The 27,835-nt window shown below is 38.4% G+C and overlaps 1 protein-coding gene across 6 annotated transcripts in view; it reads right to left on the bottom strand.

Moving 5' to 3' along the window:
- Nucleotides 1-27,835, bottom strand: part of SPOCK3 (SPARC (osteonectin), cwcv and kazal like domains proteoglycan 3) — a 370,554-nt gene that overhangs the window by 33,423 nt on the left and 309,296 nt on the right. For 3 of the 6 annotated variants that reach the window (XM_067551781.1, XM_067551779.1, XM_067551783.1), the window contains one exon: nt 13,427-13,573. In XM_067551781.1, the coding sequence (XP_067407882.1) occupies nt 13,427-13,573 (147 nt within the window). The remainder of the gene's footprint in view (nt 1-13,426; nt 13,574-27,835) is intronic. The other 3 variants (XM_067551785.1, XM_067551782.1, XM_067551784.1) reach the window with 1 other exon arrangement.

Raw genomic sequence — 27,835 nt, 5'->3', positions numbered from 1 at the left:
GGGGATTTTCTCCTCTATATCTCAGAGAAATTTCATTTACTGCTGAAATGCATCTCATCTTGAGATGTGTGAGCCACAAAGTATGGGGTTGTTCAGGTTACTGGTTTGGGCCTATCTCGGTTTGTTATTAGTGCCTCAAATCAGCAAAAGCATTAATGAGGTGAAAACATGCTCTAAATATGATTAGATACCACTACAATGGTGGCAGCAGCAGCAAATATTTGACCTCCATTCTGTTGACCAGTGTAGATAGACTTCAAAGCCCATTAAGAAGACCGTTTGAAGCTAATTTAATAGCAGTATTACGAACTGCAGAAAGGCAAGCTGCAGCATGCACAAGACTCACTCCACTCACTGCAGAAGGTCAGACTCCCTCCTCGGGTGCACTGATGGAGTAGCTAGCAGTGGGCAATAAGGACTGTAGCACACACCCTACAGGTTTTTATCAGTACTAATGGAGGCTCCAGGAGCGGAATTCCTCTTGCAGCAGCTACCTCAGCAATGGAGGTTGCTCCATGTTATGGGCAAAAACTTGACTGATCATCATCTTGTTCAACAGCAGCCCAGAAGAGGGCCGAACATTCTAACAAGCAAACCCAGCCATAGTGTTCTGGATTAGAACAGTTTTTGCTGTCACTACCTTAAAAACCCATAACATTCCTTCTCACTATGATCACACCAATATGCACAAGGTTAGCCTGAGGATTTTGGGAAGATTTGGTGAGATGATTGTTTGGAGTACACATCCTTTTACATAAAAAGTGTGCAAGCGTGTATGAGAGAAATAATTTCCGCTTGAGAAATAGAGCACAACGGCAAGTTCCCTTCGACCCTTGTGTCTGGCTGTATTTTGAAGGCTCCTTTGCAAGTGACAGAGAATTTATTATATAAAAAATCCTAAAATCTTCAATGAAGCATATTACCCAGAGACTCCTCCACCTCCTTAGTGGCTCAATGTTATCAGACTACATGAATCAGCAGACTCTCTGACCACTTGGTGAGTGGGAGACACAGCTCAGGTCTCCTTAAGGAAAAGGAAGATCTAGATGTAGCTCAGACAATTTGTTTTCCTCTTTACAAGAGAGTCAGTCCAGCCAGACCTAAGCCAATGATACTGATGCTGATTACTCTGATTATTAATTTCAAACAAAGAAGGTTTTCTTTCAAACTCCTCCCCAGAAGCATGTTCCTTCTTTTAATTCCTGCTGTGGCTAGTTGGCCCTTCACCAAGTTGGCATACACACTGGGTAATTAATAAAGAATCTTTCTTCCTTCCAGGAAACTTGCTGCCAGGTTGGATATTGCAGGAGATACTGAAACTACGGCTTGCCAATAACTTCTTTTACCGTTTGGGGTGCTTGACATTTTCTCATACAGGAAAGTTCAGCAGTGAAGTTGTGTTTTAAGAGGTGTAGTGACTTTCTTTGCCTGAAAATGAACAACTTTTGAAGGAGCATATCAGAAAAAAATATGTAGTCATCTTAAAATCACATCTGAAATATTTCAGTTACCCCAAAGCCACAAATAAAAGCAGAACCAACCGGTCGGCCTCACTTACTGTGCAGCGTCAGAAAACACAGAAAAAATAACCATATTTGGATGTCAACAATATATAGGAAAGTAATTGTAATTCAGTCCCCAAATATCAATTATAAACAAGCAGACCTATTGCAAACATTTCCTACCTAGCAAGTAAAATGAAAGAGACCAACATATGAAACAGTGTAAAGCTTCTCCCACCAACATAGCTACTGCCTCTTGTGCAGGCGGGAGTAATTTAGCCAATGGGAGAGCACGCTCCTCTCGGCTTAGAAGAAAAGTCCCCCAAACTGTGGGGCGCAAACCTCTAGGGGGGGGCATGGAGGAAACATTGGGGGGGCAAAGCGGAGCTTGGGCCAGCCACCATGGGGACAGAGAGGAAGCACCACCCAGCCCCACTTTGCCCCCATCTTCACTCTAGCCCCGCCCTCTGGCTGCAGCCCCAGCCTAGGCTTCCACCTGCGGCCCCAGGTTCCGCTCCTGGCCACGTCCCATGCCCCCATTCGGGCCCGTTCCTAGCCCCGGCTCCTGATTGCAACTCCTGAGGAGGCACAGACCAGGTAAGGGGGTGTGGCCCCAAAAGTTTGGTGACAACTGGCTTGGTGCAACTTCATTACAAGCGCTACAGCTGCGCTGCTATAAACAACATAGTGTAGGCATAGCCTAAGTAACTAAAATCTTAACAGTCACTGTTCAAATATTTAGTCAAATCAGTTCTTGAGAGAAAGATTTGTGTAAGAAAAGATATCAGAATCTGAGATTTCTACTCCAGAATTCTTTCCTTACAGGCAATCTGCAACATTTTAATAAAAAAACATTCCTGCCTTTCTATAAATGTAGCAGGGTGTAGGACGGGCTCCTGCCCGGTCCAGTCCTGGCGGCCCTCCCACGGGCCCAGGCTCAGAGGAAGGCCACTGCGCCTTCCTACAACACAGGGGAATGTTAGACTTTCAGTCTTTCGCCCCGGCCCTCAGGCAGGGCGGGCGAGCAAGGAGTCTTTCGCCCCGGCCCCCAGGCAGGGCGGGCGAGCAAGGAGTCTTTCGCCCCGGCCCCCAGGCAGGGCGGGCGAGCAAGGAGTCTTTCGCCCCGGCCCCCAGGCAGGGCGGGCGAGCAAGGAGTCTTTCGCCCCGGCCCCCAGGCAGGGCGGGCGAGCAAGGAGTCTTTTGCCCCGGCCCCCAGGCAGGGCGGGCGAGCAAGGAGCAGTGGCTCGAGTTTAGCGGGCGGCAGAGGCTATTTCCCTTTTGGGGATTGGCAAGGATCAGGGGGGAGGGGAGAGGGACGCAGGCCCACCCAACTCCACTGCGTCCCAGCCCAGGGCCCTAGCAGTGGCACGGGTGTTGCCACTCAGTCGGCGGGGCTCCTGCCGCAACACGCCGACAGGGCGTTACCCCTCGTACAGCCACGCCTCTGGCTGTCCCTGGGCTCCTTCCTCCCCTGGTTCCCCGGTACCTATGTCCGTTGGTTCCTCGGGGTACACTGCACGGGGTAGTCCAGTCAGTCCTTCCGCGTCCACGGGGGGCAGACTGGGAAGCTCCTCAGCGAGGGGCAGCTCCTCCAGATCGCAGGGTTATGGGTATGGTTCTGCCTCCGGCAACTCCTCCAGGTCGGAGCCCGCCTCCTGGGACTTGGCGTCTGGCAGCTCCTCCAGGTCCGAGCCAGCTTCTGGGCGGAACTCCCAGCCCTCTGGTTCAGATGGCTCGTCCCAGCCGCTGCGGGCCTGAGGCTGGGTCCAGCGCCTCGGGCCTGGAGACCTCGGCCAGTCCAGAGGGCCCGGAGGCCCAACCCAGGCCTTAGAGGTGGGTCGCCGGGGCCGCAAGGCCGGGAGGGGGTTACCTGCGGCAGTAGTCTGGCGAGGTTCAGCCCCTTTCCGCAGCCGGCGAGGCAGCGCGTCTGTCTCCGCCAGCAGCCTTCTCCCTTCTGGGCTGTAGGGCCTGATTTTTATAGCTGCCGCCCTCCCTAAGGCTCCGTCCCCCTGCTGCCGGGTTGGCCGCCCGGCAGGACGTATCGGGGCCCAGCTGTCTGGTTGCCAGGCAGACTGGGCTGCCGGCCAGTCTAGAGTCTGATTGGGTGCCTGCGGCCCTTCCACGGGCCCAGGCTCAGAGGAAGGCCACTGCGCCTTCCTACACAGGGATTTCAACATCTTAGTAGCAATACCACCTCTGTTTTTCGGGTCCACAAAGTGAAACACTTTGAAAATAATTTTCTAAATCAAGACCTTTGTAGCTCTCTATTAATATTTTCAGCAATGAGCTCAGTTCCACATATGCTTAATTTCTGGTGGTAGGATACCATGATAACTGACCTACAGTATAAATAAGGAGAATTTTGAGGAACATGCCAGATAGGGAATCCCCAGACTAGTAGCAGCAATGAAGCCAGGTTTGCCAGTCCAGTTTCAATTCACATACCTGTTGACTGAAAAAGGAAAAAGAAAGCCTCTTAATCTTTCAAATCAACTTCTGGGTTTTGTGACTAGGAAAAGTTTGCCATTTCTAAAACCTTGGGGGAAGGGAATCAAAATTAGATGAAAATTAAGATTTTGGAAGTGTTCTGTGGAAGAGTTGCTAATGCCATTCTTTAGAGTAGATGTCTTATAAAATTCAACAATCTGTTTTAAAAATACCTACATTTCTCACTCCTGTTTTGATCCATATAATCTAAACAGATGGCTGTTATCTCTTGTATTGCAGATAAAGTGCCAAAACTTGAACAGTTAGTACTTACTAAATAAAAAATCAACATTAGCTAGATAACTTTTCAATATAATGAGTGTTAGTAATATTATATTAAGTGACTAGTACAATTTAAAAAACAAATAAACAAACCACTTTAATTAGATAAACTCCTAGGGCCAAGTATGGTACATTGAAACTGCACTACAATTGTGTTTTGAATTTTCAGGAGTTCTCCTAGCCACGCTTGTAGGCATGCACTCTGTAGGGAACAGTAAGGTGGAGTGAGTTGTGCCGCTCTGCTCTGTCTCTTTCTGTTTTGGGTTCTTGTGTGCTATCATTCTGAATTCTAAGAAATAAAGTAGTGTTACATTGCAGCCTTCCAGCAAGTGTACTTTATGTTTTGATTTAACTTCTCTGTATGCATGCTGTGAAAAATAATGCCATGGATAATATATTTCTTTGCACCTGGAGCAACTGGGTCTCAAACCCAACGGAAGACTTTTATTGCTGCTACTACTGTGTAATTAATAACTAACTAGTAATAATAGGTATTGAACACCCTATATAAAAGATCAAATTGTGGCATAAAGACCTATTTGAAAACCATAAATAGTCATATTAATCCTGCAACAACTAAACTATCAGGTCATCTCCTTGTTGTCAATAACTGGCAAAATTCTCGCCAGAATTCTGCTTAGTCGCCTTGTGCAGCACACTGTAACAAGGGCTCTTGCCTGAGAGGCAGTGAGCCTTCAGGAAAAGTCATGGGACCATAGAGATGGTGATTGCAGCTTGTCAGCGTCAGGAGAAATTCCTGGAACAGAACTCCAACTTGTACATGACTTTCATTGATTTGACAATATGATACAGTCAGTTGGGAGTGCTTTTGGAAGATCTCGGCAAAATTCAGTTGCCTGGAGAAATTCATCTCAATGGTTTGGCAATTCCATGATAGCTCACTTGTGTTATGGATGACAGTGAATCAACTGAACCATTCCTAGACACCAATGGAGTCAAGCAGTGTGTTGGCCCCAACCCTCTTCAGTATGTTTTTTGCCATGCTTCCATATATGTCTTTTGTGACTGTGACATGGGGATTGGCATCAGATACAGTAGAACCTCAGAGTTACAAACACCTCGGGAACGGAGGCTGTTCGTATCTCTGAAATGTCCGTAATTCTGAACAAAACATTAGGCTTGTTCTTTCAAAAGTTTACAGCTGAACATTGACTTAATACAGCTTTGAAACTTTGTTATGCAGAAGAAAAATGCTGCTTTCCCTTTATTTTTTTAGTAGTTTACGTTTAACACAGTACTGTACTGTATTTGCTTTTTTAAAATCTCTGTGATGCCTGATTGCATATTCCCAGTTCCAAACGAGGCGTGTGGTTGACTGGTCAGTTCGTAACTCTGAGGTTCTACTGTACCGGATTGATGGTAAACTTTTCAATTTGAGGTGACTATAGGGAAAGACGAAGGTACAGGAAGTGACTGCTCATGATCTTCTGTTTGCTGATGACTGTTCCCTGAATGCCAAATCTGAGTCTGACATGCAGTGAAATATGGACTATTTCTCTTCAGCTTGTGACAATTTTGGTCTCACAACATCAAGACGACAGAAGAGATGTACCAGTCTGCACCAGGGAAGCCATATGTAGAGCCTACCATCACAGTGAATGGTCAAACCCTCCACAGTGGACAAGTTAACCTACCTCAGCAGCACACTGTCATGTCAGTTCATATTGATGATTAAACCAATACCAGAATTGCCAAAGCAAGTGTGGCCTTTGGCAGACTACGGGCAAATGTGTGGGAGTGCACAGCATTAGTCAACAAACAAAACTGAAGGTCTACAAAGCCATTCTGTTACCAACTTTGATGTATGCATGTAAAACCTGGACAGTGTACAGATGCTATGTTAATGAAGCTGAATCATTTTCACATGGGCTGTCTGAGGAAATTGATGAGGATAAGATGGCAAGACAAGGTTCCTGACATTGAGATTCTCATACTGGCAGGCATTCCAAGCATTTGGACTCCGTTGATGAAATCACAGCTGAGATGGGCAGCCATGTCACAAGAATGTCAGATGAGTGACTGCCAAAGATGATCTTTTATGGTGAGCTAAAGAAGGGACAGTGCTCTCAGTGAGGTCAGAAGTAATGTTTCAGACTCCCTTAAGTTATTCTTAAGGCATTTCAACATTGACCCAGAGCGTTGGGAAGATCTCGCTCAGAATTATTCTACCTGGCAAAACCAGTCTAAGACCAGAGGCATCAGCAGCATAAATCTCATAACAGCAGCATGTCTGCTGTTAATGAAGTAACCCATAGCGGCATCTCTTGTTCAGTGTGCCACAGACAATTCAAAGCCCAAATTGGGCTGATCAGCCACACATGTATTCAAAGAAACCAAACCAATCAGTGATGTCATGGTCATCTTCGAATCTGAAGATGAACAACCATAACAATATTGCTTTTGAGTCTTCTTTTGGGAATATTTGTGCATGGAGTCAGATTTGGGCCCCAAAAGAGCAAAGGGGGCTTTTCAGAGTCTAATTAATTTAAACCAACGTTTGACTTTTTCTGTAGGGCTGAGAGGAGCAAACCCACTTGTGATTACTGGCTCCTATGTGGTGGTAATTGTCCACCATGCTCTAGGTTTATAGCAACAACAATGTTCCAAGTGAGGTGAAAATCTTAGGGTGAAATCTGGCCTCACTGAAGTCAATAGCAAAATTCCCATTGACTTCAATAGAGCCAAGATTTCATTCTTTTACAGATAATGAGCAGGTTTTTTTAAAAGATTTAAAAAAATATTCTCATAACTCATTATTGCCAGGTTTTCAGTAACAACTAGTAAAACTCGGATTATGTAGGAGTTGTGTGTTTTTAGCTGTATAATAGCTTGACATTTTATTAAACTAATCTTGGGTTTTTTAAGCTTTTCCTTTAGCTTTTAAAATGGATGTTCTTTAAAGGTAACACATGGAATTGATCACCTAGTCCCAAGAGGCCAATCAAGGAGATGTTTCAAGCTCCCATATCACCAGTGTGAGGATGATACTCAACTGTACAATCTCTCTCTAGTCTGAAACACTGAGGATTTGTGTAAGTGAAAAAAGGCCAAGACTCATTTTAGACAAAATGGCTCCCTGTTTGCTTTAAGGTACAATTCAAAGTATTAATTATCATCTTTACAGTGCTGGGAGATACGGGACACAGTTATCTGAGAGACTGCCTTTCCCATTTGCCTGCTACTGCACTTAACATCACCGAGTGCCTTCTTTTGTCATGTCTTGGAGCTGCACTCCTGCTTATACTGGTTGTGTTCAGCTGATTATATTAGTTCCTGGAATTTTACTCTCCAGAACCACTATCAGGCTTGCACAGTCTTCTTAATATTAGACCCTCACATATTCAACTAGCTCCATGCACCAGTCTTGCAGAGTCAGTATTTGGCAAGAACCAGGACCCAATGTATCACTTTATTGGTATAATCAGATATTTAACTGAATGATGTTTAATCATGAGGCAGATTCTTAGTTTATTTGATTAAGCGTATTTTAATTTATTTTTGGACAGACCAACATTTTTCTATTTTTCTTGTTTTACTTAGTGTGATAACCAGATTGCATGATAATAATGGACATCAGTTAAACTATGAATCACTAAATATATATATATATATATTTTTTAAAACTGTAGTACATTTCTTTAAGCTCAATAAAAAAAAAATAGTTTTTCCATTTTGTAACAATTCTCTCCTATCCTGCCTCAAAAGCAATTTTTTTCTTAGATTGTGAGAAGAATGCTTCCCTGATAAGACAGATTCATCTTTAATTCATTTTGTTTTTATACTATTATACTATTATTATTTTAGCATGAGAAATCACACAGAGAAATAGCATTTCCAATTAAATGAAAATAAATGGGATTTCTTGGTAGAGAAAAGTATGTGGAATGTAAGAACAGTAATCATTAAATCAAATTCCAAGACCAGAAGGGATCAATATGATCATCTAGTCTGACCTCCTGTATAGACAAGCCATAGAACTTTCCCCAAAACAATTCCTAGACAATATTTTTTAGAAAAAACTATAATCTTGATTTAAAAATTGTCAGTGATGAAAAATCCACCCCCTTTGTTGGTGAGTTTTCCAATGCTTAATTACTCTCACTGTTAAAAATTTACACATCTTTTCCAGTCTAACTTCATCTAGCTTCAACTTCCAGTCATTGGATCATGTTATACCTTTCTCTACTAGACTGAAGAACCCACTATTAAATATTTGTTCCCTATTTAGGTACTTATATACTGTAATCAAGATACCTTTTAAACTTCTCTTTGTTAACCTAAATAGACTGAGCTTCTTGAGACTATCACTATAAGGCATGTTTTGTAATTCTTTAATCATTCTTGTGGCTCTTCTTTGAACCCTCTCCAATTTAATAACATCCTGCTTGAAATGTGGACATCAGAACTGGACGTAGTATTTCAGCAGTAATTGTACAGTGCCAAATATAGACGTAAAATAACCTTTCTACTCCTACTCAAGATTCCCTTATTTATGCATCCAAGGATCGTGTCAGCTAATTTGGCCACAGAGTCACACTGGGAGCTCACGTTCAGCTGACTATTCACCACAACTCCCAAATATTTTTCAAAATCACTGCTTCCCAGGATAAAATCCCCAATTGTGTAAGTATTGTATATGTACACAATCACATTTTGCTATATTAAAATGCATATTGTTTGCTTCTGTCCAGCTTACAAAGCAATGCAGATTGCTCTTTATCAGCTGTCCTCTTCCTTATTTACCACTCTCCCAATTTTTGTGTTATCTACAAAATCATTGTTGATTTTATATTTTCTTCCAGGTCACTAATAAAAATGTTAAATAGTGTGGGGCCAAGAACTGATCTTTGCAAGACCAGGTAGTAACACACGCATTTCAATGATGATTCTCCATTTATATTTTGAGACCCATTAGCCAGATTTTAATCCATTTCATGCTTTCCATGTTAATTTTACTTCTTTTCTATTTTTTAATCAAAATGCAATACTAAATCAAATGCTTACAGAAGTCTAAGTATGTTACATCAGCACGATTACCTTTATCAATCAAATTTATAAACTTGTCAAAAAAATATCATGATTGTTTGACAGGATCTATTTTCCATAAACCCATGTTGGTTGGTTTTAATTATATTGTCCCTCTTTAGTTCTTTATTAATTGAGTCCTGTATCAACCGCTCCATTATCTTGCTCAGGATCGATGTCAGACTGACAGGCCTATAATTATCTGGGTCATCCTATTTACCCTTTTAAAATATTGGCATAACATTAGCTTTGTTCCAGTCTTCTGGAACTTCCCTAGTGTTCCAAGACTTATTGAAAATCAACATTAATGGTCCAGTAAGCTCTTCATTCAGCTTTTAGAACATTTGGATGAAGTTGCCCAGACCTGCTGATATAAAGATGTCAATTTCCATAGCTTCTGTTTAACACCTTCCTCAGATACTAGTGGAATAGAAAGAGTGTTATCATATCATATGACAACATCATATGTTTCTTTCCCAAATACAGAACAGAAACATTTATTGAATACTTCTGCCTTTTCTGCATTATTATTGATAATTCTACCATTTTCATCTAGTCATGGACCAAGAACGTTGTTAGGATTATTTTTGTTCCCAATATTCTAAAGAAACCTCCTCCTTTTTCTCTTTAACTTTACTGGCTATAGATTTCTCCTTGTGATTTCCTTATTAATTTTTTTATGTTTCCTAACTTATGATTTATATTTATTACTATCAACTCCCCCTTTCTTCCTTTTGTTACTTTATATAACTGCATTCACTTCCTCTCTAAACCATGTCATTTATTTTTAACCAGAATAGCCTTCTTCCTCAATTGTGTCTTTTTGGGCATCGAGTAAAGTGTTCTTAAACGATTCCCAATTATCATTCAAATTTTTCTGATTAAATTCTTCCTCACAGCTGATTTGTTTTCAGCTTTGTGAAACTGGCCCTTTTAAGGGACTAAATATATACAACACTGATTGGATTTTGTTCACAAATTATATACATTGTTGATAAATGTGTTCAAGTCACAATCACTTGTATCTAAGTTACAATTAATTTTTAGTTCTGTGATCAGTTGCTTTTTATTTGACAAAGACTGGGTCTAATACAGAATTCCCCCATGTAGGATGCAATGCTTTTTAAGGTAGGAAACTGTCATCTGTAATATTTGGAAATTCCAAGGATGTTTTAGTACTGATAGCTTGAGACCTCCAGCATATACCACTCAAATTGAAGCCTCCCATGATCATACAACTTTTTTTTCTTACACATTATAGGTGAGTAAAGAACAGGTTATTCTGTTCTCTAGTGTGATTTGGCGGTCTGTAGCAGATACCAACCAATACCCTATCTTGTGTTTTGTCTGTCAGGCACAGATCCATAAGCATTCAAAATCATTTTCATCTGAGTTATCAGTGACTTGGAAACATTGGCATTTTTAACATAGCATGCCATTCTCCCTCCCCTTTTGCCCTGCATAAGTTATAACCATTGATTTTAACATTTCCATCACGTGAATCATTCCACAGGTTTCAGTAATACCAACTAGAGTGAATTTACACTCTATAAATGAACAATTCTATTTTCTTTTGTTGTTACCCAGGCTCCTAGCACTGGTGTATAGGCAATTCAATAATTTCTTCTCTTTGTGTCCATTATTTCCTTGATTCATTTTTTCCTCACTGTCTCAGTTTTGTGTTGGATGCTCATATTTTCTCGTGTTTACCCTCCTCTTTTGTTATTAAATTAATACCCCACTGACTACTCTAGCCAACCCATCCCAGGAATCCCTTCTTCTGAGGTGGATGCCATCCCAAATATAAAGCCCCTTGTTTTCATACAAGGTACACCAACATTCCACAAAGCCACTCCCAACACCACTTACCTAGCCAGTGGTTCACTTCCAAAATCTTCTACCTTCTGTCTACCTTCACTTTTAGAATAGGAAGGATCACAGAGAAGATTACTTGAACAAGTCATCTACTATCTGCAAAATATCTTGTGACGCAGTGTCCTTAGTGTTGATACGTGTCATCAGCAATGGATCCTTTTATGTCGGTTTAAAAAGCCTATCCAGTCTTAGAATGATATCTTGTGTCGTGGCTCTGAGAAGGCGGCATACTGTCCTGTTGTCCACCTTTCCCTCGCAGAATGTTATTTCGATTATTCTGAGTATTAAATTCCTAACAAGAAGCTTCTGTCTTCTTTGGACAGTTGGAGAACTCTTTGGAGAAGAGACAGATTATTTATTTATTTATTTATAAACAGATTCGACCAACATGCCACCCACAGTTGTTCCCATACATCTCTCCGCTCCCTTGGACCAGCTGGATCTTGAGAAGCATCTCCCACAGTTTTCACATTGAGGACCTGGTATCAACTGGAAACTTCTAGTTGCGTGGAATTCCTCTGGTTCTTTTGTCTCCGGTGGCCACAGCCTGCCTATCCTTGTCTATCTCCAGCTGTGTAGAATGCCACTGTGACCTCTTTCCTCTGGTGATTATGAACTGCCAGGCCTCCTCTCTTTCCAACTCCTTGGTGGTCAGCGCCTTTCTTCCTTGAACCTAGTGTACTGATGTTTTCTGAATATGGCCATCTAGGAACTTCTCAGATCATCTGATTCTCAGTAGTGCTCTGACCTGTCCTTCCAATCCAGGAATCTTTTTCTTCAGCACATCCATCAACTTGTACTTCATGCACAGGAAGTCACTTCAGCGAGGAAAGAAAATATGGCACATCCATTTCAGGTCACCAGCACTATTCCATTTCTGGCCATCCTGAAATCGCATGTAGAGCTGCACCTGGAGGGAAAGCCTCTCACATTCCTTCTCTAAATGTCTGCCAAAATTCTATTGGTAGCTGCCTCTGTTTGAGGCTCTTAATTTCTCTTAGCAAATGACATTTCATACCAAATATAGGCTCTTATTTGAGAAGCCTCTGATCATACAAGGAAGAGGACTAGTGCAGAGGGGTAATTAGAGAATCCTCACCTATTTCCCCATCTCAGCTGGGACCCTCAGAATCTCCATTATCCTAAATGATGTAAGGCACCCGGGCAGCAAGTGCCTGCTCTTGAGTAACCTGGGAGGGAAAAGGGGGTTACACTAGTCTCCCTGCTTAGCTCAGCTTCTCCCTTCATCACCAGGCTAAATAAATAAAGGCTGAAAAAAACTCAACAGTTTTAAAATTCTAACAGTGGAGGGACCAAAGCAAACAGTCAGCAGTGGCCAAGATCTATTACACATAAATGCAGGAGAAATTCATAGAGGTTTGCTCTTCATGTTAATGAAGGGTACAGGTTTAATGCTTACAAAATCTAATCTAATTTGATTTTGCAACACAGTGGGACACCACTCACAAGAGTACTGCTGCACGGTGCAATTGCCATTTTAAACAAAGCCCTTAGATAATTACGGAAGCTGAAACTTTGCTGTTTCCTAAAACAGGAATTCTATTTAACTATTTAAAGTAGCTAAAACCAAAATGTACCCCTCTACTATTTCCATTCTATTAGCACTCCTTACTCTTCTTCTTTGAAGTGTATCTTTGAAAATTGCCTCTTTTAACAAGCTTCTTTTTCATATATATTCTTCTATATAAAAGATCCACTGTGACATCAACTAGTGGTATTGGGCTACATATAATTACAAGCTTCTACGCAGCAGCGCTTTTGAATGATAACCATTTAGCAACTTACCCTTTCTCAGCAGAGCAGTTACTCAGAACCCACTATTCATTTCTTCTGAAATATTTCCTCTGTTTTTTTCTCCTTAGGGCAACTAATTATCATGATCTAGCAAAGCATTTTTACCATATTACTATTATCAATCAAATCTGAGGTTAAATAATAGCTTTGTGAGTGACAGCTTCCATATACTCTCTCATCAGCCACTGCTCTGCAAAACAATATTTCTTTTTAGAAACTTGAGATGATCTTTGGATGCTGATACTAAAGCATAGTTCTGCTTCCTGAGAAGGATCTAAGTAAGAAAATTAACTTTTCAAAGGCTTAGATTACTGTTTCTGTACAGGTTGCTATATAAAGCTCAGTTTAGAGATTCACTAGAATAATGGAAGTCTCATTAATGGAAAAACAAAAGTGTGGAAAAGTAGCAAAGAGAATACCAAATCTCAAAAGAAGATATCTCTTACTACTTCTTTCAGGCCTTTGTACAATTCTAGTCTTCTTGTTTTGGATTCCACTTTCATGAAGTGCCTTGAACCAGTCTCTCAGTCTGTTTGCAATCTCCCTGAATTCCAGGTCACTGCACACTGAAATAAAAGATACAAAGTTCTTTAGTCATTTGTTTTTTTAACTGTATGATAAATGCAATCTTTCAAATTATGCTAAAAATTGACAAATAAAACAAACAGAAAATGCAACATGTTGTCTATAGTTTCCTTTTTCTAGTAATTTCCATGTTTAGTGTTTATTGATGTTCAAAATGATACATTTATTTAGTATAAATCATTTTATAAAAATAAATTTCCAACGTATCTTGCATTTATCCAGTTCCATTCATCCAGATGATACCAGAGTACTTTACAAACTATTATATATCCACACACATCTACATAGGAGGAATCACTCCATTCACCATGGAAATATATCCATTTCTGGGACAGTGTGCACAGCTATTTAACAGCATTCACTTTAGGGCAGGAAATGAGGTAGAACATCAAATCTAACTGAAACTGTAGTTGAGAATTGAGGGAGGCAGGATAACATAACATGGAAATAACCAATTACGCTCTAGAGAAAAGTGTAATGGGATCCTTAATGACTACAAGTGACTAAGACCTTGGCTTTAGCATGATATGCCAAAGAAGATACCTTTAATAGTCCCGCATTCTCTAGAACAGCAAGCTGAAGAAGTTTCATTTAATACTGATCCAATAGGAAGAACTAGCTACCTAGTAAATAAACAAACAATCACCAGGATAATTTCCCTGGAGGTCTTCGTCCAACTACAAACTAAACTCAAACTTCCCCCTTTTGTGAGCTGACAAGCTCACAATCGAAAGTGGTATAGCTCCAGGTCAAAGCAGAAATCACTCGTTAAATATAAGCCCCCAGTTTTATTTGCATTTTGCATATTATGCTGCAATTCAAAAGACTTGGTGGTAAAGTCTTATGCACATTTTATTTACATGAATGACAGCCTGGAACTTTTATTTTTGCTTTTAGAGTAAAAACTGAAGCATGTCATTATGTCAGCAAAGAAGATCTATACAGTGGCAAGTATCTGTATATTTATTGTTTATTCATTCTTTGCTCAGAACATAGCTCTTGAGACGTTAGTTCTTCTCATGAATAACTTTCATGTCGAATTTGTGCACACATTTGCATATATTATAAACAAACTGGAGCTTCTTAGAAAACCATGTTTTGCTCATTTCTCGTGTAACTCTCACAAAATCAAAACTCCTCATCTCAAGTAATTCAATACACAATAGGAAACAATTCTGGTATTGGACTATGGGTGGGTAAGGTAAGCTCAAAATGAGCCAGACCTTTCTAGTAGTGTGAAAATGGCCTACTGAGCCAAGATTACAGTGTCATAAATTAAACACATTGGATATTTTTAGTTAAGATTGCTACACTACTGATACTCTGCTTTGGCCAAACTTACAGCTGGTGACCGTTCAATAAAATAATTAAACACGTATGTGTCAGACAACACAGATCCTTAATGTATGCTGTATTACTTGGGAAATATAGTAACGAACTTCCTTTCCCCCACTGGCTGGGTAGCAGGTGGGTGTCATTTGAAAAAGAAATGGGGGGGAATTAATTTGAAACAGTGTTTCCATGGTGGGTGATGCTGCCTGTCACCAATTCTTGAGGAGACAAGTGCTGATTTATCAAGGTTCTGGCTCTGCTAAAGTTTGTTGGATTTTAGATAATGTGATCTCTTTCCCGTTCCTTTGGATAGCCCGGATATTGCAATATTTTACTAGCCTAGTACTTCCTTTCACATTTTTTTACAAGATGCTATGTTAAACTAGTGGTCAAATCTTAACATCAATAGCAAGGAGCATTCCATGATATTCCATTCCATGATGCAGCCAATCTTCCCAAGTGTACCGTCCATTTCAGAAAAGCAGACAGGGAGAACCTGTGTGTCTGATCAACTTCTATCCTAAAGATATAGAGTCTACATCTTATTTACTATAGATGGGAAAGAAAGGCAGCATCTCCTTGATGTCCTTAGCTCCAATCTCTGAAATGGAACTAAAGCTGCGTATCCTGGGGTTGGGTCGTACACAACTGCTCACGGGAAGTGAACAGGAGGGAGAGGAGAACAAACATTTGGGATCTATAACTATATAGATGGCTGTGAACTCCTCAGACTATTTCCATCCCAACCCACCCCCATCTTTTACCCATGTTATAATAGTTAAATGCTAACAAATTTTCAAAGGGGTATTAAAACTTCATGCTTCAAGGATTAAACCAACCTATCACTATTAGAGATCAGGATAAAACCTAATGCGGAGGGCAGATTACACCTTTCTCTGAAGCATGTGGTACTGTCCGTTGTTGTAGACAATATGACAATTCCTATGTTTCTATGTCTCAAATTCCTTCACACACACACACACACACACACACACACACACACACACACACACACACAAATGCATTTTAAGGAGCCCTATGGGGCTTATGGGTGGGCGAGAAATAAATCCTGTGTATGATCTTAAATTAAGGCCATTCTTCTAATACAAATTACTGCACTTTTCCAAACTTTGTTGTTCTATATTGAAACTTTAAGGGACGATTTGAACCCAAAACAGAGAAAGAGCATGAAAAAAAATGATCATTTTTGTTATTGCTCATTTTAATTATTTGGATTACTGTAGGACGGGAATAAATCATCAACTTCAAAAATCAAGGCAATTCAAAACAACCTGATTACAAACTGTCATTTGCCTATTTTATGCCCCAAAGCCATAGTACTGGAGTCAGCTTTCAAGCACTGCAAGTAATTACATTTACTATATTAATTTAATTGCAATGTATATATTTGGTTCATGACATTTCTAATATGTCAAGTAAAAGCAGATGTCTTTTATATGTGAAATTTACAAGAAAAATACAGCAAAACTTCACTGATCTGCACACTTAATTTACATGGAAAAAACTGTGGTCTCCTTATTTCTCAACAAAGAGAGCGTAACAAAATCTCATATTTCATTACTAAAACTTCAGTATTTAACTAATCTATAGTTCAATTATTAGCAAATTAGCATGTAATTTAAATAATAGACTTGGATGGAAAAATCAAAATCTTTCACAGGACAAATTTCAAGCAAAATATTTTGATTTTTCATGGGATGTTTTAAAATTATTTGAAATGAACATTTTTGTTTCATGCTGACTTAAAACGTCATTTCATTTTATTTATTCAGTGAACCTAAGCACAAGAGCTAGGACCTACCAGAACTAAATCAGTGTAAGAGCTGATATGGCTGATTATACTTTACATTCTTATTTACTATATGCTTAGAATTTCTGACAAAACATAGCAAAGCTGAGCAGTTGTACCCATGTACCCGCCTTGACAATGAACTGGCTGTAGTTGCAGTAACTATTTACCCCTTCTCTCCCTGCTATTTTATGTAGATGAAGTCAGTTTCACTTTTTTTAAACCTATTTTTGCCAAAACAATGTATATTTTTACATATCAGAGAATCACAGAAGATTAGAGTTGGAAGGGACCTCAGGAGGTCATCTAGACCAACCTGCTGCTCAAAGCAGGACAACCCCAACTTAATCATATATTCCTTGGGTTAGATCTCCAGCTGGTGTAAATCAGAATAGGTCAATAGAGTTACACCAATTTACACCAGCTGAGGGTCTAACTATCTGTGGGTACAACTCTTTGAACAAGAAACAATATCACAAACAAACCCCAAAGATACTCTTTTCAGTAATGTAAGATACTGAAGTCAGGTAAACCAAAGCTCTCCTTGACCAAGTAGTAGTGAAGAAAGTGGGATAAAATTCAGTATAAAAATGGTGAGAGATGTTACTGTACTCACTCAGTAATCACAAGGAGGGGGTGTGTTCCAAAGACCAGGCTTCAGCCTGAGTCCAGATGTCTACACTGCAGTTTTACAGCCCCACAGCCCGAGTCAGCTGACACGAGCCAGGTGCAGGTGTTTAACTGCAGTGTAGATATACTCTAAGAGTCTAAATTAATTTAAGGAAATCCGGGTAAATTTAAAGGGATCTGATTTTATCCTCGTGAATCTAAATAAACAAGTATAAGTAATAAAGGGAATCAAAGTAAGTCTAAAGGGTATACAGCATATACAGCGTATAATTTGCAGCAACCAACTTTTTTCTAGTCTCTTCATTGTGTAAATTACATAAACGTAGACTCCCTATAGACTTTTAGACTAACCTCTCAGTCTAGCCTCCCTAGTTTTTTACTTCCCTTGAGGTCTGATCTGAGTGCCTTTTGAATTTGCAAGTGTAGGATGTTCCCAAGAGTAGGTGCACTGCACTGTATCAAGGGATTTATTGCATGACCAGTTCTTTTATAGGGTATTGTAATGGCATCCAGGATGCTGTACAGAAGCTGGTCAAATGAATTTTAAAATTATTTGAAAACTTTCAAATGTTTTTTTGCAGTAAACTTAAAAAAAAGAAATCAAATGAAATGTCACTTTCATAGCACAAAACAAGTAGATGAGATACAGTATTACAATAGAAAAAGTTCAGTATTATTGACTCAACAGACATAATAATGGCTAATTCTGCAACAGAAAAGATGTAATGGATAAAGTTACTGTGAGAAGCACACAAGAACAGGAGTTGGAAAAAAGCTAATGAAATCCACACTGATTTTTTCCTTAATAAAAAAAGATTTATAATAAACCTCAAGCCTTTTGATAAATATACTGAAAGAATGGCTAATTTCACTTTACAGTGCTTTCTAGAAGAACTTCCGTATCCTCTATTCTATGCTATTTTGTAATTCATTGCAGCAAAATATATCCCTGCATATCATGGAGTAATAGCATAGATTGCTTTTTTCTAAGTTATTTCTCTAGTAAAGGAAGACTACAATTGATGGAAAAAGTAGAGAGTGCTAACTTACTACCCTGATGAGTATGCATTTTGACACTGAGTTCAAATCATTGGTCACATACTATTTCTTAAATAATGCAATATAACAGTACCAAGCGATTTCCCCCACAACCTCAGGCGTACTTCATTCTCTGCTGTACTGTAGTACCTGAGTATGCCAGAAAAACAGATGTTCATTAATGTAATTTATATACAAGTGAATTGTGAATGAGGGCAGGGTTCCTGTAGTGGTCTGCCTCATTCTCCACACCAATTAGAAGATGCAATTAAAAAATGTTGCAGAAAATGTGATATTATATAGTTTTATTTTATAAACATTACGTGATCATAAGAGTCAAAATTATGCTACAGTTTTAACATGGGCACTGTATTATTTCTGAATGCTTACTTTGGAACTATAACATTTTATGTATCTTGACTTTTCTTTAAGTGGAATTTCTGTTTTCTGAAAAAATAAACATTTCCATAATCTGGAAGTAATTTTCTAGACAAAACCAGGAAATGCTGTCCCGTAAAAGTGTCTAGTAGAACTAGTCAGAAAATAGGGATTTTTTTTCCTGCAGAGAATTTCAACTTTTCGGCAAAAAAGAAAAAAAAAATTATTCAGAAATGCCACTGCAGCTTCATGGAAGTTACAGTTCAGATCCATCAAATTCCCATTTTCCTCAATGGGATGGTTGGATTGCATCTTCCATGAACCAGCAAGAGTCTCACCCCTTGATGAAGGGAGGCACTGCATCATGGGCATATTGGATATATAGTAGGATTTAAGAGCTTGACCGATAGAGAAGAATGGGGACATGAGGAAATCAAATTACAACTCTCATAGAATCTCATGATGCACGCTGGCCACATTTCAGTTTTTGGCCAAAATATTCTGGGATTTGGGTTCTTGATTTTTTGATGAAAAAACCATCAAAACCTTCTATGCAAAGGAGATTTTTTTTTTTTTTTTTTTTTAAGAAAATGTGTGTTTAGTCAAAAACTCAGTTTCCTGGAAAAAGACAGTTTCAATAGAGTCTCTATGGGACTGATCCAAAGAGCACTGAAAGGCAAAGAATCCCATTGACTTCAATAAGCTTTAGCTCTGGTTCTAAGCACTCAGGGCGCATACACGCACGCACGCACGCGCACACAGTTCCTTCACTTAGGACATTAGTAAAATGTTGTTACAAAACTGCATACAAACTACTGTGCATGTGCACAATGTGATAGTCAAACCCTAGTAACATGGTCATGTCAAAAACAATTTTTTAATTTCTCCACAATATTTCAAACCTTCTCTTCCCAGCTATTTATGGATGTAAAGAAAAAAGTTGAAAAACTATTTTTAAAATGGGATAAGTAGTTTTTTCAATTTCCCTTCATTCAAAAACAAATGAATAAATTCTGTTTAAACTTTCCAAAAATATCCACATTTAGTCAAAGGTTGGGTCTATACAATTTAACCCAAAAGGTGAGTTTGAGAATGTCATAAATGACGAAATGAAAACAAGTAGTTAATCTTAAATATAGATGTTACCATCACTCCCACTAAAACTATTTCTAGAAAAATTAGACAGCATAAGAAAACCCTAACTGAAGCACTAAATTAAAACTTCTTAAAGTCACAAAAATACCTCCTACACCCAATGGAAGTTTCTAAATATTTTGAATTTGTTCCTTGGTGTTGGGTTTTTTTCACGTCTTTCTCCAATGCAGCATCTGACACAGCTCTCCCCACTGGCCAGACTGTTAGCAGATGTCACAAGCACCCATTCCGCACACAGCATAAATATTTGTTCAGCAAAAAATGTATAAAGCTGTATATTGTGGCTGGATCAGTTAAGATTTTCAGGTTGTGTGCTATAGGAATATGCTTGATCAGGAGTATGTTATATTCTAAGTCATCTTACTAACATGTCTCTGCATTCTGAAATATGTTCAGGGATTTCTTTTCTTACAAGTGATCTTTTTCTGAAGAGACATGCTACTGAAATTATATAGTACATACCAGTCTGCACTGATTTAAAATAGGTCTAGATGAGGTAATTCAGATCTATTCAGACTATTATTTCACCTGATAGACTGGCAGATGAATCTTTAATGGCAAAAGACAGACAGTAAAGGTTGTAGAAGGTTAGACAGTAATCAAAAAATGCATATTAAATCAGATGAATCCATTCAGGAACCTGCCAAGAAGTGCTTCTGCTCTTGTCTAATACCAAATGCAAGGCATTTCTGCTATTACAATCAATTCTAGTAGCCATTAAGAGAATTAGTGTGGGGTGAAATAAAGTCATCAGCTCAAAGGTTACTTTACTCTCCTATCATTTGAAGTAATAAAAACTGACTGGCTTTACAAAATCAACATATATCTATGGAACAAATAAAGGAATTTGAAAACTCATATGTTCTAGAAATATCTTTACAATAAATATTATATAAATGTTAAGAGGAACCAAGTGTTCAATTTGTTTTCACATATAGAAAATGGTACAATGTGTGTTGGCATTTGAGTATAATTAACTGATTGGAAGTAGAATATTTGAACATGCTAATCAGTGTATATTCCTCTGCTGCTTTTTCAAATCTGGAGCTAACGTTAATTGATAGAGTAGTAAAAATAGTGATACTGAAAATTAGCAAGAAAAATAGAACATATTTCTGAAACAGTGATGGAGTAAATTTCCTTGCATATTTAAAGCAGCCTCTTATTTCTGGAATAATATGACTAAGTTGCTTATGTGAATATACACTACATGAACATTATATAAATTTACCATACTAAAGTATATGAACACTGAAAATATATTTTTATATAATAACTTTTATGAATGAAGTCTTCATTCCAAAAAATCAAAGGGAAGTGAATACCATAAAACAGCCTGATTGGGTAGGAAGGTGGCAATTTTTGTACACTGTAATAGCTCACAAAGCTGGCTCTGTTCTTCAAGAGAGACAGCAATGAAGTTCAGGAGGAAGAGGTCATATCTCTGTTGTTTTAAAAAATTAATACTGGACGTTTAACTTTCATTAGGACATTCAAAAACAAAAAAGCACAAGAGGCTTCAGTTTAGCGTATACTTATAGAACCCTTGATGGTTGTGAGGAAACCAGAAGGGATGTACACCCCAAAATTCTCTATATACAGAGCATAAGATAACAGAAGAGCAGTAATACAAATAATAATATAAGTAGTGTATCCTTAAATTGAGAATTATCCCTATGAAGAATATTATCCTAGAATCCTGGTTCAAAAAGGGCAAGAAATATAGTGTAATCCCTGTACTTTAGATCCATGTGACTCTCCCCTTCACTACATGACAGACTATTCCCTTTAAAGGGTAGGAAATTGTGTGACATGAGACTAAAATCCTGTGCTGCTGCTCCTGCTTTTAAACACAGTACCTTTGATGGCCAACATTTGGAATGTTATCTAGTGCAGCACCCTTGCAGTATCAGTATTATATAAGGCTGTCATCCTGAAAAGATGAAGGCAGGCGTTTGATCTCAAGCAGGTGAATAATACCATTGAAATTAAGCATGTGCATAAGTATTATCATTGGTAAATTCGGTAAACATCTAATTCACCATACAAACACAAACTGAGGAAAAATATTTCCATCTATAGTAAGAGAAATTTACAGATAAGCAAAGTAAGAAAAATACTGTTTAAGAATTTATGAGTTAAAATTTAGTGATTCAGACTTCTGAATTAGGTTTTTTTTTAACAAATGGACTAGTAAATGAAGAGTAAAATAGTATGATTTGTTGATTTAAGGATTACTTTGTATATTTTGACATGTAAGCTTTAAAAAGCTTTAACTTTTTGAATTTCAATGTCTGTCATTAAATAATCGTCTGACCCTCCCATTATGTCCTGCAACTGTGAAAATTTAAATGGATAAAACATTAAAAATTACTTTAAAATAAAAACATTGATAATATCCATAAAAAGTTATCCAAAAATCCATAACATTTAAAATAATCCAATATTATCCATAAAAATTAACCAAAAATCCATAAAATTATCCATATTTTTCCATAAAAAAATCAAAATCGAATTCTGACAAGGTAAATATATATGATCCGGGCTTGAGACCTAGTCCACATTTGTCTTTGGTTAGATGTTAAAGTAACATCGAAGTGCGTTGTAACAGACATTTCCCCTTAAACAATGGATAAATTACTTCTGCATTACGGAGAAGCATTTCTATTTTTGTATTATGTCTGTCGTAAATGGGAAGAGTAATATTTTCACACAGTGAATATGTCAGCAAATGACAAATTTGGCAGAAGTACAAAAAACTTTTACACTTGAAAATGAAAGATAAGGCAATAGTATTAGTCACTTTGTTCATAGCCACATTTGTTTAATTAGAGTAAAAAAAGGTGCAAACTGGAAAAGTTCACACTTATAATATTACTACTGTATTTTTATAATCCCACTAAACATATTGGCCATCTGTTACCTTAAAAGGCTATGGTTTTTGGAGGATACTTTAAAATTAACAGATAAAGCATTTTGATTTCCTCACTATTTAACTAAACATAATGGATTTTCTACTCCAGTTATTCTCTCTTATGAGATAATTAATATAAATACTGCAGATATCATATCAGGGAACTGCAGCTGCTTGTTCTTACTACAACAAATTAATGTTCCATACAATTCTGTTCTTGATTAATGTATCATAAAATTTAAAATGATTTAAATTAAATTACATATACATTAAAATAAATCTGATCTTATTGTGTCCACACAATTCTTAAGACAACTCAGAATCAAATACCAGTACTAAGGTGGAGTACAACTCCCATTAGAATAAACCATAATGCATAGTAGAGAGTCATAACATGCAGATTTTTTATGCCAAAATAATCTATGCAACTAAAATATGAAAGTGTGCTAAAATCTTGTAATGACTTTGTCTTTTAAAAAAAAATGTTCATTTCTTAATTTACTATCTGAAAGAGGAAATAGCATAGTGTATATGCTCTTTTTTATTGCTGAAAGTTTTATCCTCATCTCTCTTATCATTCCCTATACCCAACAGTGGCTTCAGACATTCTGAGGAGCATATCAACAAGTTCACGGTAACCACATTTTCCCACAACAAACCTACTTTTCTTCCCTAATGTTTAGTTTAAAACAGTATTAATGAACTGTATCAACTCAACTCAAAAGTATCAGTGAACTTTCTACAAATACAGGCCCACATTAGGCTCCCCTCCTGGAGCTGGGGAGAGAATCCAGGTGTCCTGGCTCCCATCACCCCCCTGCTCTAACTATGGTTTTAAATTGAGTTTGGATTTTTAACATGAGTGGTAGGCCCGAAACGGGTAAAAGGATGAGATCATAAGAAAAGTAAGTTACTTCTGCTACAGTTGTAGTGACCTTTAAAATACTAGTTTTATGGTTTGGGTTGAGATAATAGACTAAAGAAAATATGGTTAATTGGGCACCATGTGCAGTAAATTATTAGTTAGAAACACTTAGTTCAGTTGCTAGGAAAAACTATAATATAAGATATGAAGGGAACCTTCTTGAATTGTGGATAAATCGTGAGAAGCCATGAATCTTGTCTCAACAGAGCTGAGGACAGGGTTCAGCCTCAAAACTTCCTTATCTAGCTTTAACTAAGATCTAATGACATCACCTGTTTGTTACAGTTTATAATAAAGAAAGGTTTTCTATGGATTCTTTATCAATGCTTTCCTTACCACTCTGGAAAGTGCCATGGTGGCAAGGTGTCTCCGGGCCTTATCCTGTTGTGAATATTTCAACCACTACTTATAAATGAATTGCCGTTAGGTGTTGAATACAGGAGTACATGCTTATGTTTGTACATTGGGAATAATCATCACCAACTGGCCTTTGAATTAATAAAGGAATACTTGTATTGAAACTGAGTTGTGCTAAACCTTAATAAAGTTATTAGGAAAAAAAATTCCAACAAAACTCCACTGAGACTGATGGTAAGACCACTGTATCGATTACAAAATAAAAAATAGAGGATACATTTTGAGTTTTAAAATAGATTATAAATTTTCAAACCTCTAGTCTTTTGATCACAATACCATTATCTTAAAACACATATTACTTTTGCCAACCCTCACTGCAAGATGCATACCATATTTAATGTTTTTATTCAGCACAGTTTTGTTGTTGGAATTCTTGTCTTCTTGTTCCTCTACAACCTGTTTTTGTTACCATTTCTCATAATATCGCACCAATTTAGAATATCCACTTTGGGGGAGGGAAAATGCCTTACAAATTTGTAAAGTTGCACACATATTATTGAAGTTGTACAGATAATAATAAATAACAAATCAGATAGCAGGAGACTCTCTGCAGCAAAGTGCCATTCACCTGTTCCTTCCATTCCAAAATATTTTTACCACCATGCACGCAAACCACTAAGCTTTCACAAAATATATGACTTAAAATTAGAGTCTGTGCAATCAGGCCATTTCTCTAATGTTCCTCAAGATTCATAAATTAAAATATATTTTTTAAACACAGAAGGTACTTAATATTTCAAAACTGAAACTTTTTGATGCATCCTGCATACTTTCCTTATAGCGATTCGTGTGCACCTGTTATAAACTGGTTTATTAGTATTTAAAAGCCATGCGCCCTATAGTTCATATTATTGCACATTTCTTCATATGTTTAATTTCTTGGGAGTTTTTCAGAAGGAAGTTAGTTTAGGAAAATAATAGTTATGTGAATTGTCTTGGTTTGTGTTTAAAGAACAATGATTTATAAATGAACCATATTAATTACATACGGACCCCAATCTACATTCCTTTATGAAAACAGCCATGGGCTTAAATCTATGTCACAGAAAATGCCCTTCCCATCTTAGTGCTGGGAGTGTTTGATCAAACTGTCTGGGGAATAGACATCCCCTCGTTCCTGGTTGGAGGATGAGAGAGTTTTCTTGTACCAACACCCCCTCCCTTTCCTCTCCCCCTGCCCAGAATGCATGATGAGAACTCCACTTTCCCTGGCTGCCAATTTAAGGGAGAGAGAGGGGTTTCTGCAAACCCCTCTCCCATGTGTATAAGCACTCCTAGGCATTTCTTGATGCTGACATCTTCTCCATGTTTCCTGCCCTAGAGCTGGGGTAGCTGTCAGAGCTGGGTTTCCAGGATTACTGTAGATCTAACACCATAGCCTTATGGGGTCGGAAGGAATTTTCTCCTCTGGGCTAGATTGGTAAAGTCTGGTGGATTTTTTTGTCTTCTGCAGTGCATTCTGGAGACCTGGTAGATGGGAATATACAAAGGATAAGGGATAATATTCTTTAAAACAAAAGTGAATGCTCAAAACCAGTAAGAGGTTTCAAAGGCTAGCTCCTGGTGTAATACTGAGCAAGGACTCAGGAGAGACTGGTGGACCTGTTAAATCTCTTGGGAGAGAAAAGGTCTTAAATCATTGCAGACTGCCCATAGCCTTGCTCTCCTCATAAGGGAGGGTGGTAGGAGTCAGCATTGGGCTGAATTATGAATTGATGGATGGGAGTTTGGTTAAGGGAGCCAACCCTCATTCCATGATTATATAGCATAAAACTATTCAACCCCTTTCCAATTAATGCCTGTTAGTTATGGTGGAGGGGTGGGTTGGGGGATCAGAAATAATATTAAAGTAGTGCTCTGACACTTTCAATCAATTCACGCCTGTCTTCATCCTCCTGCACGTTCTTATTTAAAAAAAAAAAAAAAAAAAAAAAAAAAAAAGGAGGCACACATCAATAACATCCTTCCTGATTCCTTAAAATAGTTTATTGAGGAGCTAACATATTCACACAACTGACTAAGCAGTCAAGACTAAACATAGCATCAGAAGAGTTAGAGTAGTGTAAGGTCATGGGGGTGAAATGGGATAATGAGATTGAACACTTTTCATATCACAGTTGTTCCAATGTATTTGATAAATACATGTGAAATGTAATGTTATCATAATACAATTACGCCACAATAGTCCATGTGAACTGCTCAGGAACGCCTGATGAACTATATTGAATCTTTATGAGGTGTACATGAATATTCATCTAAATTCTTAAATATATTAATCCATTTTACCTGATTATTCTTGTGTTTACTACAGTACCTATTCCAAATACAAACACTGAATGATCAATTCTCATTTAAGACAATGCATGGACAGGAAACTTCCCTCAAAGCAACAGAAAAAGGGTTACATGGGAAAAAAAATCTGACTTTGTAGAGGAGATCATGGAAAATATTTTTTTCCAATAAAATCTTCATATTTGGCTTAGAATAATGTGTGTGGATAACTGCTGGAATCTGTAGTACCGTGGAATCCATTAAGAATATCAATATTCAGTACTGCAAGTCCTTGCAGTATCCATAGTATCATTTTATATTTAGTACAGGAGAAACTATTGTACCAGGCTCTGTCAAGTAGCAAATTTGTTTAGAGTATGAGGTATACATAAAAAAACTGAACAAACAGAGAGCATGTGCCTGTATTTTTGGAGCTCTGAGGTAGTATATCCACACATCTTGGCTTTTATACTATGCCTACTGGAGTGGCTTATACTCCAAGAATGTTGCCAAAATATTATTTTTCAACTCAGGTAAAGGGATGGCATTGTATCCATAATTAAAATGAAAAAAGTTCTTTACTTATTGGAGGCTGTCGTGGGGTAGGTATATCCAGTTATGGGGTGTTAGATAGTGGGGATTATCCAAATGGGTATTTGGTGGCCCAAGTCTATGTAGTGGCCCTGCAACTCAGGGCAGCATGGCTCAATGGCCAGAGGCAGTAAGGCTGTTCTTCTACAGCGAAGTTCATCCATCTGGGCATCAGCCCACCCTTCTCCACCAGGTCCTCACCCAAGGCTCTAGGGAACCGGTATTCTATAATCAGTTTCAATCACCCATTACTATAGTCCTCTTACCGGACTGCTTCCTACTCTTCATTCCAATCTGGTTGTCTTGTGCTCTCCACTGCCTCTCCTCCATCGACATCAGCTGTCACTGGGAATCTGCTGGCTTCAGTTTCTTGAAGCTCTGATGCCCTCTCAGCAGGAGCCTGCAATACACATCTGCTCCTATTAGTGGCTAGCCCAGACTGAGCTGAGCTACTCCCTTTTATGCTCTGGTTCCAATTTGAACATGTGCAGCAGGGGTGAAGGGATGTAGCTTCCTTGGCCCATGTCATGTGGTCAACCCCTGCTGAACCGGTGTGGAGTAGGTACACTCTGTCACACACGCTCACCCTTAAAAGGGGGTCTTGTGGGGGCCCCTCCCTCCTCTTCTTTCCTCCATCCAGAAGGATCTGTGTTCACATTGAGAAAGTCATACGGTTGAAGAGAGAGGTACCACCTCATAATCTGGGTGTTGATATCCTTCATACTATTGATCCAACGGAGGGATATGTGGTCAGTGATTAGTTGAAAAGGGGTCCCCTAGCA

The sequence above is a fragment of the Emydura macquarii genome, unplaced genomic scaffold (genome assembly GCF_026122565.2).
Source record: "Emydura macquarii macquarii isolate MOO-44397 ecotype Brisbane River unplaced genomic scaffold, CSIRO-AGI_Emac_v2 contig_1363, whole genome shotgun sequence".
In the NCBI taxonomy this organism is placed as follows: Eukaryota; Metazoa; Chordata; order Testudines; family Chelidae; genus Emydura; species Emydura macquarii.
The sequence above is the reverse complement of the archived record's forward strand: the minus strand, read 5'-3'. Positions and strand labels throughout refer to the sequence as shown.